Raw genomic sequence first — 15,855 nt, forward strand, 5'->3', positions numbered from 1 at the left:
TCCAGAGATGTCAGCACAAAGTATCCGGGCTGACACTGCAGTGCGACACTGAGGAAGATCTGCACTGTCCAAGGTGCCGTCTTGTCTCAGGACCTTCAACCAAGGCCACACTTTCCCTCTCTGGCGAATGTTACCCCCAAAGCACTACTTTGAAGAAGAGCGGGGGGAGGGGGGAGTTCTCCCTGGTCTCCTGGCCAATTATCCTTCAATCAAGGTCACTGAAAACAGATTATCTGATTGGTTCTCACATTGATGTTTGTGGGAGCTTGCTGTTTGCTTTTCCCACTGGCTGACGCCTTTCCTACATTACAAATGGTAACTGCACTTGACGGCACGGTAGCACAGTGCTTAGCACTGCTGCCTCACAGCGCCGAGGACCTGGGTCCGATCCTAGCCCCGGGTCACTGTCCGTGTGGAGTTTGCACATTCCCCCCCGTGTCTGCATCGGTCTCACCCCCACAACACAAAGATGTGCAGGGTAGGTGAATTGGCCACACTAAATTGCCCCTTAATTGGGAAAAAATAGTATCGGATACTTTTACATTAAAAACGGTAGCTGCACTTGATGGCACGGAAGCACAGTGGTTAGCACTGTTGCTTCACAGCGCCAGGGTCCCAGGTTTGATTCCTGGTCTGGGTCACTGTCTGTGCGGAGTCTGCACGTTCTCCCCGTGTCTGCGTGGGTTTGCTCCGGCTGCTTCGGTTTCCTCCCACAAGTCCCGAAAGACGTGCTGTTAGGTAATTTGGACATTCTGAATTCTCTCTCTGTGTACCCGAACAGGCACCAGAGTGTGGCGAGTCGAGGATTTTCACAGAAACTTCACTGCAGTGTTAATGTAAGCCTACTTATGATAATAAGAAAGATTATTATTATTAAGCACTTTAGGATGTTCTCCATTTGTGAAAGATGCTGTCTAAATGCAATTCTGTCTATTTTTGGGGATTAGAGAAGACTGGTGATCTATTGGGCCTTTAAGACTGTGAAAGGGTTGTTAGTTTAGGTGTAGGGAAGATGTTCTCCCTTGCGTTGTTGGGACAAGGCCAAAACCAGGACCTTAAATATAAGATGGCCATAAATAAATCCGGATAGGAATTCTGAGCAATCTCCTTTACCTGCAGTGTGGTGAGGATGTGGAAGCCCCCTATCGCAAGGTGAGGTTAAGGATATTTAAGCACTCAAAAAGGGAAGCTAAGTAAGCACGTGAGGGAGAGGGGAATGTTTTCAGTGAAGGAAGATTTGAAATCTTTCACCAGGAATGCACACATGGAGGAACCAGTGGGCCAGTAAATCCTGTGCAAGAGCTTTCACTTTGGCTGTTTGAGTTAAAAAAAAATGTTTTTTATGCCTCCGTTCCTGCTTTGACAATGCTGTTTTACCGTTCTGCTTCATGTGCAGAACGTATTCTGTACTGTGCTATCACCCTCATCCATGTACAGTATGATTTGCCCAGAGATGGACGAGGGTAAGCATTGAGAAGTGCCCTTCATGTGACCTTATGCTGATCCGTGCTGTCTGCAATAACATGTGAAGCCTCATCGCAAAGCCAGCACCGCCCTCCCCGTTTCCCTGCACTGAGTTTTTCCTCTGTTGGACAACCTGCCGCTCAGCACCACAGTGCTGCCCTCTTAACCATCTCCCCAAAGGGACTCCTGCTTGGGGCACCATTACTCGCCATCAACCCCAACTCATTCGCAGGGGATGGATCCTTGACATTAACAAGAAGCCCACCGATTTAATACATGACAACGGCTGGCAATATCAATTCAATAAAGACGCACAATTGGAAATGTGAGGAGGCCTTTCACCCCCTTCCAGCCGTTCTTCCATTCATTGAGATCGCGGTTGATCTATGAGCTAATTGTGTAAATTTCAAGCCGTGTCAACTAGCCCGAGGCTTGTTAGAGGTTAGTGATACAGAAGTCTTCCCCTTTACAATTAAAAATAGAATTGGGCTTCCGTTTGACAAAACCCAGGCTGAACTGAGACTTCCCTTTGGAGAAGGATTGCTTCAACAGCACTCAAAGATCATTGTTCTCTCCCCCAGTAGAGGGCTAGCATGGCTCTAACCTAGAGACATTGCATTTCAGGAAATTACTCACTCATTTGGAAGTTGTTTTACCTTTCTAAAGCGTAGCTTCACACACACATTTTTTTCCCCTTTTGGGGAACAGCGGGGGAGTGGTGGAAGGACTCGAGCTGGCCATCAGCCTGTTGAACCACATTCCGAATGCTCCTTCTGACTTTCATCCCAGAGCTTCTGGCCCAGAGGTAGGGCTGCTACTGCGCCGCAAGACCTCCCTGCTTTGACCACTTATGCACAGTGATGGGGGCCGGTTTAGCTCAGTGGGCTAGACAGCTGAAAGGTGATGCAGAACAAGGCCAGCTACGCAGGTTCAATTCCCGTACCGGCTGAGGTTATTCATAAAGGCTCAACCTGGCCCCTCGTCTGAGATATAAGAACTTAAGAACTAGGAGCAGGAGTAGGCCATCTGGCCCCTCGAACCTGCTCCGCTATTCAATTAGATCATGGCTGATCTTTTGGGGACTCAGCTCCACTTTCCGGCCCAAACACCATAATCCTTAATCCCTTTATTCTTCAAAAAACTATCTATCTTTATCTTAAAAACTTTAATGAAGGAGCCTCTACTGCTTCACTGGGCAAGGAATTCCATAGATTCACAACCCTTTGGGTGAAGAAGTTCCTCCTAAGCTCAGTCCTAAATCTACTTCTCCTTATTTTGAGGCTATGCCCCCTAGTTCTGCTTTCACGCGCCAGTGGAAACAACCTGCCCGCATCTATCCTATCTATTCCCTTCATAATTTTATATGCTTCTATAAGATCCCCCCTCATCCTTCCAACGAGTACAGTCCCAGTCTACTCAACCTCTCCTCGTAATCCAACCCCTTCAGCTCTGGGATTAACCTAGTGAATCTCCTCTGCACACCCTCCAGTGCCAGTACGTCCTTTCTCAAGTAAGGAGACCAAAACTGAACACAATACTCCAGGTGTGGCCTCACTAACACCTTATACAATTGCAGCATAACCTCCCTAGTCTTAAATGCCATCCCTCTAGCAATGAAGGACAAAATTCCATTTGCCTTCTTAATCACCTGTTGCACCTGTAAACCAACTTTTTGCGACTGATGCACTAGCACACCCAGGTCTCTCTGCACAGCAGCATGTTTTAATATTTTATCATTTAAATAATAATCCCTTTTGCTTTAATTCCTACCAAAATGGAGAACCTCACATTTGTCAACATTGTATTCCATCTGCCAGACCCTAGCCCATTCACTTAGCCTCTCCAAATCCCTCTGAAGACTTCCAGTATCCTCTGCACTTTTTGCTTTACCACTCTTCTTAGTGTCGTCTGCAAACTTGGACACATTGCCCTTGGTCCCCAACTCCAAATCATCTATGTAAATTGTGAACAATTGTGGGTTAAATCATCACCAGTCAGCTCTCTCCTCAAAGGGGAAAGCAGCCTTTGGTCATGTGGGACTGTGGCGACTTTACCATACAGTGATGAAAATTAATAAGCTTGGGCTAACAGCAGGATTGGGGGTGGAGGGCATAATGTTATATTAGAATGAAGGCCATTCAGCATAATGTCAGGAAGCACTTTCCCACACAAAGTGTAAAGGAAATCTGAAACTCTCTCTGCACAAAACTTGCTGTTGTGGTTGGAGGTTTGATGAAAATTTCAGAACTGATAAATTGATAGATTCTTGTTGGGCAACTTTGCTAAGTTTTAGAGAACTGAGGCTTTGTGATGGAATTAAGTTACAGATCAACCATGGTCTGTTTGAATAGTGGAACATTAGTGTGGTTGACCCTTAAGTGCCTTCTGAAAAGGCCTAGCAAGCTGCTTAGTCCAAGGGCAGTCGGGAATGGGCAATAGTTGTTGGCCCAGCCAGTGAATTAATTGTTTAAATAACTGGCTCGGGGCCCCAAGTGACCTCATGCTATTGCTATGAGCATGGAATAAAACATTATTTTGCTTTGGCCTCAAATTTCCTGTTGAATGTAAGTGCTGTTATCAGAAGAGGAAAATCTTTCTCTTCGCCGATGACTTTGAAACTTCGGTCTTGGGCACAGCGTGGAAAGATCAATGAGTAGGTCTTTGAGGTTGAGTAAAATGCTGTGGTCTGTCCTTGATTCCCAGTTAGCTGAATCCACCCCTCTGCATGGCTTGCAAAATGATTTTAATTGGACTTATTTATAAACTGGTAAACAATCATGTGTTTTGATGGTCAAATAATCTCCGTTCCCATGGAGGTTTGAGACTCGTTCCATTGCTGTTGGCCAACACCATTCTATGTATGGATGCTGTTCATATCTGTGTCTCACCCCCATCCTTTTCTGTTGCTGGGCTTCCTTTTTCTTGTTCTCGTTTCACTCTCACGCAAGCACTCTTTAGGCTTTCTCAGCGGTGGCGCAGACGCTAGCCACCTTGTCTCTCGAGTCAGGAGGTTGTGAGTTCAAGTCCCACTCCAGGACTGGAGCACAAAAACCAAGGTTGGTATCCGAGTGCAGGACTGGGGGAGTGCTGCACTATCTAAGCAGCATCTTTCAGTTGAGATGTTCCCAGGCCATGTTTGCTCTTTAGGGTGGGTGTAAAGTAACCCAAGGCTGCTGTTTTGCTGAAAGGGTATTATCTCTGGTGTCCAGGCCAATGTTTACCCTTCAATCAATGTCACAGAGCAGATGGTCTGGTAATTTTCACATTACTGATTGTGCGAGCTTGCTGTGCACAAATTGACTGCAGTGTTTCCTACATTACAATGGTTACTTCAATTCAAGATTACTTATTTGGCTATGAAAGTGCTGGTGTCTGGTGACCATGAAGGGCACTATGTAAATGCACATCTTGTCCTACTTTGCCCATTCCCAGCCCCATTCATTAATGTTTATGTTTTCCCCTTTTGTGTTGTCACGGTCGCACACTCCGAGTACAGCAACTTTATATGATGCTATCTCAGTACATTCCAAAGCACTTCATGGCCAGTGAAGTCCCACGCTGTTGATTTGTAGTAAACATTGCAGCCAATTTGCACAAAGCAAGCTCCCACAGACTACCATGTGATGATGACTGTTGACCTCTTGTCAATTTAATTATAATGGATAAGAGAAACAGGTGATGGGTCTTAATAGAGTGCCTACTCGGGTCCATCACACCCTAGCTCTCTTGTTTAATTTGTGGCTTTTTTTTAAGCTAGTACTATTAGGGGATTGCCCTTTTTAGCTATTTGAAGAGGCTGCCCCTCAATTTTTGATTGCACTTCAGACCCAAGCTCCTAATCTGCGATCACCCGGTGGAGAGAGGGGCGGTGTGGGGAGGGAGGAGGACCCCCGTGTAAGGCTGCTCCCGGGACCTGGCCAGAGTGGTCAGTAACAGGTCCAGGCAGCGGGCAGTCGAGGGGGTGGTCCGACCTGACTGCTGCTCCAGCGTAGGTACATTCGCAGCCGTGATAGCCCGGGAGAGGGAACACTTATTTGTGTCCGCTGGCACGCTTCAGGCCATCATCCCGGGATATTACATTTTGGTTAAGTTAGTCGCGTTTGTTTTAGTAAGAAGCCTTACAACACCAGGTTAAAGTCCAACAGGTTTGTTTCGAATCGCTAGCTTTCGGAGCACAGCTCCTTCCTCGGGTGAATTCCTCCTGAGGAAGGAGCAGCGCTCCGAAAGCTGGTGATTCGAAACAAACCTGTTGGACTTTAACCTGGTGTCGCAAGACTTCTTACTGTGCTCACCCCAGTCCAACGCCGGCATCTCCACATCAGAGTTTGCTTTAACGTTTGCTTTTGGTTACGCGCCCCACCTCGGGGCTGATTACTCCCTTGCATTTGTCTTTAATTCATTGAATTTTGTTTCATTAACAAGAGCATGAATAGGGGATTGCTGGGACTTGGTGAATTCTCTCAGTAAAGAAAAGCTCCATGCCTTGGTTCCGGCTTCACCAAACGGACTAGATCCCATTCACAATGACCAGATGATTTGTTTCTGTGATGTTGGTTGGGGGCTGAATGTTGCCCGGGACCCGAAGAGAACTCCCCTTGCCTCTCTTTCAAACAGTGCATTGGGGATCTTTTCCATCTGAGAACAGGTGGGACCTTTGGTGTAATGTCTCACCCCACATATATTTTAAAAATGTATAAATTTAGAGAATTCTCTGATACAGGAACTCTGTGATATAAGAACTGTTTTCACCTGTTTGGAGGTGAAGGAAAAGGGAATCTGTACCTGTGTTTTCATGTTAAGGAGAGACTAGCGCCAGATTCCTCCGCTACTTAGCGAATGAGCAGTGAGTTATAACAGTTGATCAAAAGCTGGATTACAGAGGTTTTAAGGAATAACTTAAAAAGAGGAGAGCGGGGCACGGAGGTATGGGCAGCTGAAGGCATGGGGTGATGTGCAAGTCAAAGGGTCAGAATTGCAGTGAGTCAGAAATCTTGAATGTTATGTCGCTGGAGGAAGGTTCTGGAGATGGGAGAAGGTGAAGCTATGAAAAGATTTTAAAAACAGGTATGAGATATCTGTACGAGATTTTCACAGCGACTCCCAAAAACCGAGAAGCACTCTGTAATTGGAACGGTGATTTGTTTTTGGATCGCTGATTTGGAAGCTCCGTCAGGAAAAGACCCGGTGAAATCAAATGGCTTGCAGTAATTAGCTCCTCTGAGGTTCTGCATACACAGATGGCAACCCTGATGGGCTAATTAATCTCTCGCGCAATATGTCGCAATACCTTGGTCTGTGCACAGCATACCAGTGGCAGGAGCATTTGCTGAGATGTCACAGCAGACATGACATTGCATAATAGAGGGTCGGAGTTTGACAGCTTTATTTGACTGTCATTACCGGTGACTAACTCAGCCGCTTCTGGCACTCTGCGATGAGATCCTTTATTATTAGTTGCTGTGTACTTGGCTGGAAGAACCTTGATGGCACGGAATAAGCGTAGACAACATATCTTTGTTTGCCCTTCAATGTTGCATGGCTGGTGGCACAGGCTTAAGGAGCCGAATTGCAACCTCATTTGCTGTCGAATTCTACAAAGATACCTCCTTTTATGGAGGGGCTTCTTTGATAAATGACAATTATTTTTTTCTAGGACTTCGGTGATTGAAAGAGTGAAAGAATTATATTTTGTGGTATTATCATAAATATAAGAACTGCAAGGGTTAATGAAATGTCTAGAGTAGCCACTCGAGGGAGCTACAGATACACGTATATAAGGTATTGATGCTAAGCCTTGTGGGTGAGAGTAGTCCAGGAGTTAGCTGGAGACGGTCAGAAGTATTATTAGTGTTAGTGAGAGCAGATCATAGTTTATACCAGTATTAAGATTAGTTGCAGATGAGTGTAGTTTATATGTTAACAATCAACTATTATTTAGAAATACATGAAATCCAAGTTAGTAGTGTTAACAAATGTATAGCTTTGTTTAAGTTCAAGCTCTTTTGTGGTCTTTGTGAACACTACGCCAACCATCCTGAATTATGCAACACAAAGAACACCCCATATGTGATTTGAAAAAACCCCAAAAGAGTTTCAAGCCACGGGAGAAGGCAATGATGGTTAGCACTGCTGCCTCTCAGCGCCAGGGACCCAGGTTCAATTCTGGCCTCAGGTGACTCTCTGTGTGGAGTCTGCACATTCTCCCCGTCTCTGCGTGGGTTTCCTCCCACAGTCCAAAGACGTGCAGGTTAGGTGGGATTATGGGAATGGGGCGGGGGAGTGAGCCTAGGTAGGCTACTCTTTCAGAGGGGTGGATGCAGACTCGATGGCCGAATGGCCTCTTCTGCACCTTGGGGATTCTAATTGCAATTTCCACCCTGGGTACTGGCATACAGATTCTAGATCTTAAATTTTAAAATCCGAGCCCTATAAGTCACCAGTATTGATGAGCAGTGACAAAAGGGCATTTGAGAAGAGGGAGAAACAGGAAGTAAATCATTAGCGGAGTGAAATCCACTGTGATAAGGGGTGTTTACAGATGCATTCAAATGGAAGATACACAAGAGCAGTGGGGTAGAAGAAATTAAAGGATATGTTCAATATCAATATTCACTAAAGACTGGGTGGAGCGTACATCCCAATATGGACCTGTTGGGCAGAATCGCCTGTTTCCATGCACTAAGATGCCTTGTAAATACCTCATAACAAGGATTGATAGCAAAAGAATTGAGCTTAGATGATTGTGCCTTTCGATTTGAATGCTGTCCATTTTGCTTCCCTTGCAAAGATGTAAAACTTGGAAGGGTAACCAGGAATAAACAGCTGACCCCAAGACAGAGCAAAGACTGAGATCACTTCTGTTGATTATCCGAATGAGCCTCATTGAAATGATGTGGTGAAGTCTGTTGCTAAGATGATAGAATAGGTTCCTCGGCGTTGCTATGTCGATGACATTTAGTCAACATGCTCTTTGGATCACTTTTTGGCAATCTTCGGAACTGCAATTTCGAATCCCTTATTTTTCCAACTTTTGATCTCTGTGCTGCACGTGTATTTGCGTGCCCAACCCCAGTTCTGCTGTTGGCACTAAATGAGATCATTCACTATTTTTTTTAAGATCAATGTTCTGTTGTGTATAGCTGGATACATAATTCTCTGCCAAGGCTGTGTTCCATTAAGACAGTGAAACATACAAGAGCGACTGGTTGGAAATGACCAGCCAGTCCATCGAAGTAGTCCTGTATTCATGATGCCCAGGCCTCCTCACGAGATACTTTCTACTTCCACCCCTAACCAGAATCATAGAATTCTTAGTGAAGAAGAAGACCATTCGGCCCATCAAATCTGCCCTAACCATCTGAAAGAGCACCCTGATCAGCTCACTCCCCCCGACCTATCCCATAACTCCATAGCCCCACCTAATCTGCACATCTTTAGACACTAAGAGGCAATTCTTAACATGGCCAATCCACCTAAGCTGCACTTCTTTGGACTCTGGGAGGATGCCGGAGCACTCCCACGCAGACACGGGTGCAAATTCCACACAGTCACCCAAGGCCGGTATTGGACCCGGGTCTCTGGTGCGGTGAGGTGGCAGTGCTAACCACTGTGCAGCCGCGCTGCCCACTTAGTCCCCTGAGAGAGGCAACTAAAAGAGAAAGAAAAACATCACCATTAAGGGATATATAAAAGCCATCTCGAGTTGTTATCCAATCCCCTCAGGGAATTCAAACCAGTCCAGACGATTGCAGAGACTAATAAAGACTTCTATATGATGTGGCTCTTTCCTCGGTCAAGAACTCGCCCAGCTACCTTTGGAAGGTGGTCTGAGAGTCATGTCCATCACATCAGCTGGCAATGAGTTCCAGGGGCTTGCTACTCTCGGGGGAGGGAGGGCGGGGGGGAGGGAGCTCCTCTCATTGGCCCACCCCTAAACATGGCTTAAACTCACTGGCCCTGGCCCTCCACATACGCTATTCCATCATCATCATTATGATTGCTGTTCAGGCCCAAGCCTGGTATAATCTGTGTGTCTGTATGTCAAGAGTTGGGCATTGACCCCTCACTGATGTCCTGAATACTTTATTTTGAGCTGTTTCTCAGAAGGGTGACTGCCAGGAAATTAGATGTGCCATTTTAATTGGATTTTGTCTGGTCTGGACTTGTGCAGAACATGGTGAATCTCAGGCTGAAGCTTGTGTTGTGCTTGATAGTCGGTGCAAACAGCATATGTGTCTGAGGAGAGTCAGGCCACAGCGGGTGCGGGGAGGGGATGGATACATCATGTGTGGAGACTTTCTAAGCTACTTGAACCCTTTTATTATTGAATATGTCAATCTTGTAGGTATGTTCCAAGGCAACAAAACATCAAAGGGATTGTAACTTCAGTCTATCCAGCTGTTTAGTTTTATGTAAAATTCAACACCTTGTGTGGCCTTGCATGGTTTCCCAGTAGATTCTGGCACGTCGCCTCAATAAAATGCTGACAGCAACATTTCCTTGCCATTCCTGTGTCTTGAGGGTTCTATTGCTCTGTTCCGATCATGACCTAAAGGCAAAAGAATCCCTGCTCTGGCACCATTTTGTGAACAAATTAATCCAGAATACTGTTCAGAGAGGTTCATAACTTGCCCACAAGTTATTAAGCAAGACTTATTACTGTGAGGTGGAATTCGTCCATTGAATGGACGGGGTTTATAATGGGCGACAAGTTCAACTGTATCATTTTGAGGAACCACTAGAATTGAATTTCACATCGCCTCGCCTCCCTCGCCGTCTTGCCTCCCTCTCTTCGACCCGCCTCCCCTCGCCCTGCCTTGCCTTGGCGCGCCTCACCTATCTCTTTCATTTATATCACGCAATCTATGCCAGCGGTGAGCAACCTGCGACCTTGGAAACACATGCGGCCAATCTGGGTTTTGATTGCGGCTCGTGACATTGTATCGACCATTGCTCATGTAAAGAGTTGCCACATTCCACTGATTTCTGTCCACATAGTTTTTTTCCCCACCGGTATGACTGATGTGATTCACACACAAAGCGAGGGCAGGTGAAGTGAGGTGTGTGCTGATTGCTCACAACATTGACTGTGAGAGCCGTGCGCTCCCTCTGCCTCCAAAGTGTAAATGGTTTTTTTGTTTGTACCATTTGAAGTTGATGGTTCTATTGATATATAAAAGATTGAACATTTTCTTTAACTCGTTAGGAAATATTTGGCATGTATTAAATGTATTTAATCTTCTTCATGGGGTCATGGTCAATTTTGCAGTCACTGAGATGAAGGGGGGCCGCTTATGGGGCCCACTCACTAGTCTAGGTTGCCCATCACTGATCTGTGAAGTGTACAATGGTGACAGTTACACAGATGGTTGATGGTAGATTTTGGCTTGGCGATTATATAACATTTCATTAGTATAATTTTTGGTGGGATAATCTTATTATTGGTGAGGTGGGGCGAGGTGAGGCTGCTTATGTCTGCACGTAAATGCTGTGTTGGTAATCCGTGGGTTAATGGATCCAAAGCTGATGCTGGCATTTTGCTGAATTACAAGAGGATTTCTTTGACAGCATTATCTGCACAGTGACAGCTGTCGGTGCGTTCTCCGTTATACTGAGCGAGTGCGTTCTCTCGTTTGAGCATCTCAGTCGGCAGTGCTGTTACTGCGTGGAGGTGGATTGCCCGCTTGCCACAGGCTTGAGACGCATGAAAATGCCAATTTGGTGAAGGTTAAACTGGCTTAATACTCAGGAAGAGGCTTGTTGTTACTCGAATGGTAGCAGGAAAACCCTATTTCAGAATTCGGAGAGTACGGCAGATGTCTCCTGTTGAATTTGCAAAGCTTCTGGATTTTGCTCCCAAACCCGTCTTGAGAAACTAAGCCTGCCGTTATGCCAATATTACAACTAAAGACCCAGCCTTTGGGGTTCAACATGGCGGAGATGGCTGTGTGCAGACTTATCCACCCTGGTGCAAGACCTCGGGCTGTCCTGCTGCCAGTGAGCCTGGAGTTGTGGTTCTATGTTCAAAGGATTAAAAACAAGCAAAAGAAAAGGTAAAATGTCTTTCATTCCCATTAGCAAAAAACAAAATTCAAGTCAGTATCTATTGGTATTTACCAGTAATGGATAGTTGTATCTTTATTTGTCACTGCGAACAGTGTCAGTTATCTGTGGGACAAATAAGCTTTGCATGTGGTCAGGATTTTTAAAACATGAGCTGCGATTTTGATATGCTGAAGTCAAGAGTCACAAGCACCACGAAGAAGGTTATTTCTTTGTCCCCCCCCCCCCCTCTATTAAGTATGTTAGTTGTGTTGTGCAACCTATGTTCTGAGGTTATCGATGATCTATTCTGTCACGCCTTGTAAGAATTTCATAAGTTTCAATGAGATCACTTCAATTCTTTGAAACCGCAAAAATACGAATCCGATTTCCTCATTCCCTCCTTACAAGACAAATCCACCATCCCAAGGTCTGGAGAACCACAATTGCAGCTGCGGCAAGTATATCCTTCCTTAGATAAGGAGACCAAAATGGTACACGGCACTCTAGGTTTGGTCTCACCAAGGTTCTTTGCAGAAAGGCATAATTTTATTAATAATCTTTATTATTGTCACAAGTAGGCTTACATTAACACTGCAATACCATTACTGTGAAAATCTCCTCATTGCCACACTCGGGCACCTGTTCGGGCAGCATGGTAGCTCAATGGTTAGCACTGCTGCTTCACAGCGGCAGGGCTCCAGGTTCGATTCCCGGCTTGGGTCACTGTCTGTGCGGAGTCTGCACCTTCTCCCAACGTGTGCGTGGGTTTCCTCCCACAAGTCCCCGAAAGACATGCTGTTAGGTAAATTGAACATTCCGAATTCTCCCTCAGTGTACCCAAACAGGTGCCGGAATGTGGCGACTAGGGGCTTTTCACAGTAACTGCAATGCAGTGTTAATGTAAGCCTACTTGTGACAATAAAGATTATTATTACATTGAGGGAGAATTCAGAATGTCCAATTCACCAACAAGCACGTCTTTCGGGACTGTGGGAGGAAACCGGAGCACCCGGAGGAAACCCACGCAGGCACGGGGAGAACGTGCAGACTTCGCACAGACAGTGACCCAAGCCAGGAATCGAACTCAGGTCGCTGGTGCTGTGAAGCAACAGTGCTAACCACTGTGCTACCGTGCCACCCCTTTCTCCTCTCCTAAAAATGCCCTTGCGATGAAGGCCAACGTACCATTTACTTTCCTAATTCGTTCCTGCATGCTACTGGTTCATGGACAAGGTCATCCAGATCCCTTTGGATGCCAACACATCCCAACGCACACCATTTACAAAATATTCTTTATTTCAGATTTTTTACCAAAGTTGATAACTTCACAACCATTCACATTATATTCCATCTGCCATGTTCTTGCCCACTCAGTTTGTCTGTCCAAGTCCACTTGGAGCCTTCTTGCATCCTCCTCACAACTTAAATTCCCACGCAATTTTGTGTGGTCCGCAAATGTGAAAATTTGGTCCCCACATCCAAATCATTGTGGCCCCAACACTAATCCTGCCACCCTGAGAAAGACCCATTTATTCCTTCTCTCTGCTTTCTGTCTGTTAACCAATTCTCAATCCATACCAGAATATTACCCCCAATTCCATGAGCTCTAATTGTATTTCCTAAACTGTGTGGTACCTTATCAAAAGCTTTCTGAAAATTCAGATCTACCACATCCCGGGGTTTTTCTTATCTAACGTAACTAACAGGTAACATACTCAAAAAATTAAAAACCTCCAAACAGGCGGCACTGTGGCGCAGTGGTGAGCACTGCTGCCTCACGGCACCGAGTACCTAGGTTCAATCCCGGCCCGGGTCACTGTCCGTGTGGAGTTTGCACATCCTCTCCATGTTTGCATGGGTCTCGCTCCCACAACCCAAAAATGTGCAGAGTAGGTGGATTGGCCACTATAAATTGCCCCTTAATTGGAAAAAAAGAATTGGGTACTCTAAATTTAAAAAAAAAACTCCAAAAAAAGTAAATCCAGTTTGGAAATAAAAGCTGATTGTCCCACTTTCTCAATGCAATCCTCCAAACGTGGAGTAGGATAAGAGTCCATTCTGATTCTGTATTAACCTTTCTATAGTCCACACGCAACCATTGGGTACCATCTGGTTTTGGTACCATCGCTATGGGTGAGCTCCATTGGCTGCAACCCACTTCAATTATGCCATTTTTAAGCATACTCTCAATCTCTTTGTTAACCTGTGCCAATTTTAAAGAGTTAAGTCTGTATGGATGTTGTTTGATAGGAACAGCATTTCCCACAACTACATCATGTATAGCCATTTTAGTACTTCCCAATTTATCTCTACAAACTTGCCCACGTGATATCAATAACTCTTTCAGGTCAGTCCGTTTTTCCTCTGGAAGGTAACTCAACAATTTATCCCAATTTTTAAGAATATCCTCATTTTCCAATTTAATTTGAGGTATGTCAGAACTTTGTGCCCAAGTCTTTGGAACGGAAATTGAACCCACAAGCTACAGCTGCAACAAATAAATGGTCCGATAAGACACAAGAGCGCACCAGGAAAGGTAAATCAACTGTGGCAAACAAAATAAGTTAAAAGTTGCATTATTTCAAAGGAAGTGGCTTATAAGTTTGCAAAAACATTGGTACGCCTGAGGATTGGGAGCAATTTAGAATCGAGCAAAGGAGGACCAAGAAACTGATAAAGGAAAAGGGAATATCATGTGTCATGTCAGAGTACCTTTAAGAAATGGGTGTTTAAGAAATGTACCTTTAAGAAATGGGTGTCTATCAGTGATGTCAGAGTGTGGGTGGAGCTGGGCTGTCTGTCAGCTTTTTACTTTCATTTTAGGCTGTTTGCTGCAGGGTGTGTGTTAGTTTTGTTTTCAGTGTTGGAGCTGAAGCCAGACAAAGCAGGTGTACTGTTGGTCTCTCTGCCATGAAAAGACTATCTTTTGATCATTTGGTGAATTCAGAATTATAAATGTTCTCAGTAGTGAATGTAAACCTGATGTGCTTCTGTTAAATGGTGTTTCTTTTGTCTTCTGGATGTTGTTTGGGAAGTTATTAAGGATTGCTTAGTGTTGTATTCTTTGGGGGTTGTATTTGAATTAATGGTTGCTAAGATGTTCACTGTTTGTTTTAGAAAGGTTAACTTGAGGTCAGAGAATAAACATTGTTTTGTTTTTAAAAATACTTTTCCATTTCTGCTGTACCACACCTGTAGAGTGGGCCGTGTGCTCCCCAGACCACAATCTATTAAAAGTTGTGGGTCAGGTGAACTCCATGTTACACTTTGGGGTTCTCTAAACCCTGGCCCATAACAAATTGGGGGTTCGAGGGGGATTAAAGTCTATCTATTGGATTGGCTTAGTGAACTGAAAGTTCGAGCTGGCAGTCCAAGTGCGGTACTGAAAGAGTGCGGCTCTATGTAGAGGTGCCCAGTTTTGGATGAGATGTTAAATTGAGGGCCTGTCTACACTCTTGGGGTGACAGACGAGTTCTCCTTTGTTGTCCTGGCCCATGTTTACTCCAGAATCAGCTGGTCATGATCACAATGCTGTGTGTGGGAGTTTGACGTGTGCAAGTTGGCTGCTTTTATTGCCTAGAAGTGCCTCCATTTCAAATAAACACTTAACCTGCTGTAAACTCTTTAGGTCATGTGGAGGTCATGAAAGTTGGTGGGTAATCTGAGCTTGTCTTGTTTAAGAAAATGTAGGAATTGAAATTGTGCTCGAGATGACTTCCATATTTACACTTAATGCATCTGTCCAAAATTCCCCTTGCAGCCAAGTTATGACTGGAGTTTGAGTTAATATAATACATTAATGTATGCATTCTGTCGAAAATGATGTATCACTGACATCAGTCAGTTGTGTTAACTCTTGGAAGAGAGGTTGGAACACACTATGTTCGGGAGCAATATCTCTGCTCTGTAACCTGTTAGATGTAGCACCAATAAGCAAGTGTTAGGCATGTGCCAGAGCGTGAGTACAGTCTGTCCAATAGCCAAGGACCAAGTCAAGTGTCCACAGATGAAAGGGACCATCGAAAAGAATGACCAGTTCACTTTAAATGGAAATACCATCTTTTGTAACAATAGGTGATAAGTTGTTGCCCATAGTTTCATTTTGGGACCTTTGGTATTCTCTGCTGTAGAATATCATGAGCGGGATTCTCCGAAATGGAGGCAGAGTGTTTGCGCCGTCGTGAACGCCGTCGAGGTTCACGACGGCGCAAAACGGCCCCTATCCCAACCGATTCAGGGCCCGATAGTGGGCTAGGAGCGGCGCCGCGTCGTTTACGCGCGCCAGGCCTTGGCGCCGAGTAAAGGCGGCGCCGCATATATGACGCGGCCGGCGCCGCATAACTGGCG

At 45.1% G+C, this 15,855-nt stretch overlaps 1 protein-coding gene across 6 annotated transcripts in view; it reads left to right on the forward strand.

The window, feature by feature from the left end:
- LOC140399277 (G-protein-signaling modulator 1-like) overlaps positions 1-15,855 on the forward strand; it is a 386,887-nt gene that overhangs the window by 156,303 nt on the left and 214,729 nt on the right. The window contains exon 1 of one of the 6 annotated variants that reach the window (XM_072488744.1): positions 11,364-11,516. The exons of the other annotated variants lie outside the window; for them this stretch is intronic. Coding sequence (XP_072344845.1) covers positions 11,395-11,516 — 122 coding nt within the window. The 5' untranslated portion in view covers positions 11,364-11,394. Of the gene's footprint in view, positions 1-11,363; positions 11,517-15,855 lie in introns of those variants that run through there. 6 annotated transcript variants of the gene reach the window in all.

This window comes from Scyliorhinus torazame, chromosome 22 (genome assembly GCF_047496885.1).
Source record: "Scyliorhinus torazame isolate Kashiwa2021f chromosome 22, sScyTor2.1, whole genome shotgun sequence".
Lineage (NCBI taxonomy): Eukaryota > Metazoa > Chordata > Chondrichthyes > Carcharhiniformes > Scyliorhinidae > Scyliorhinus > Scyliorhinus torazame.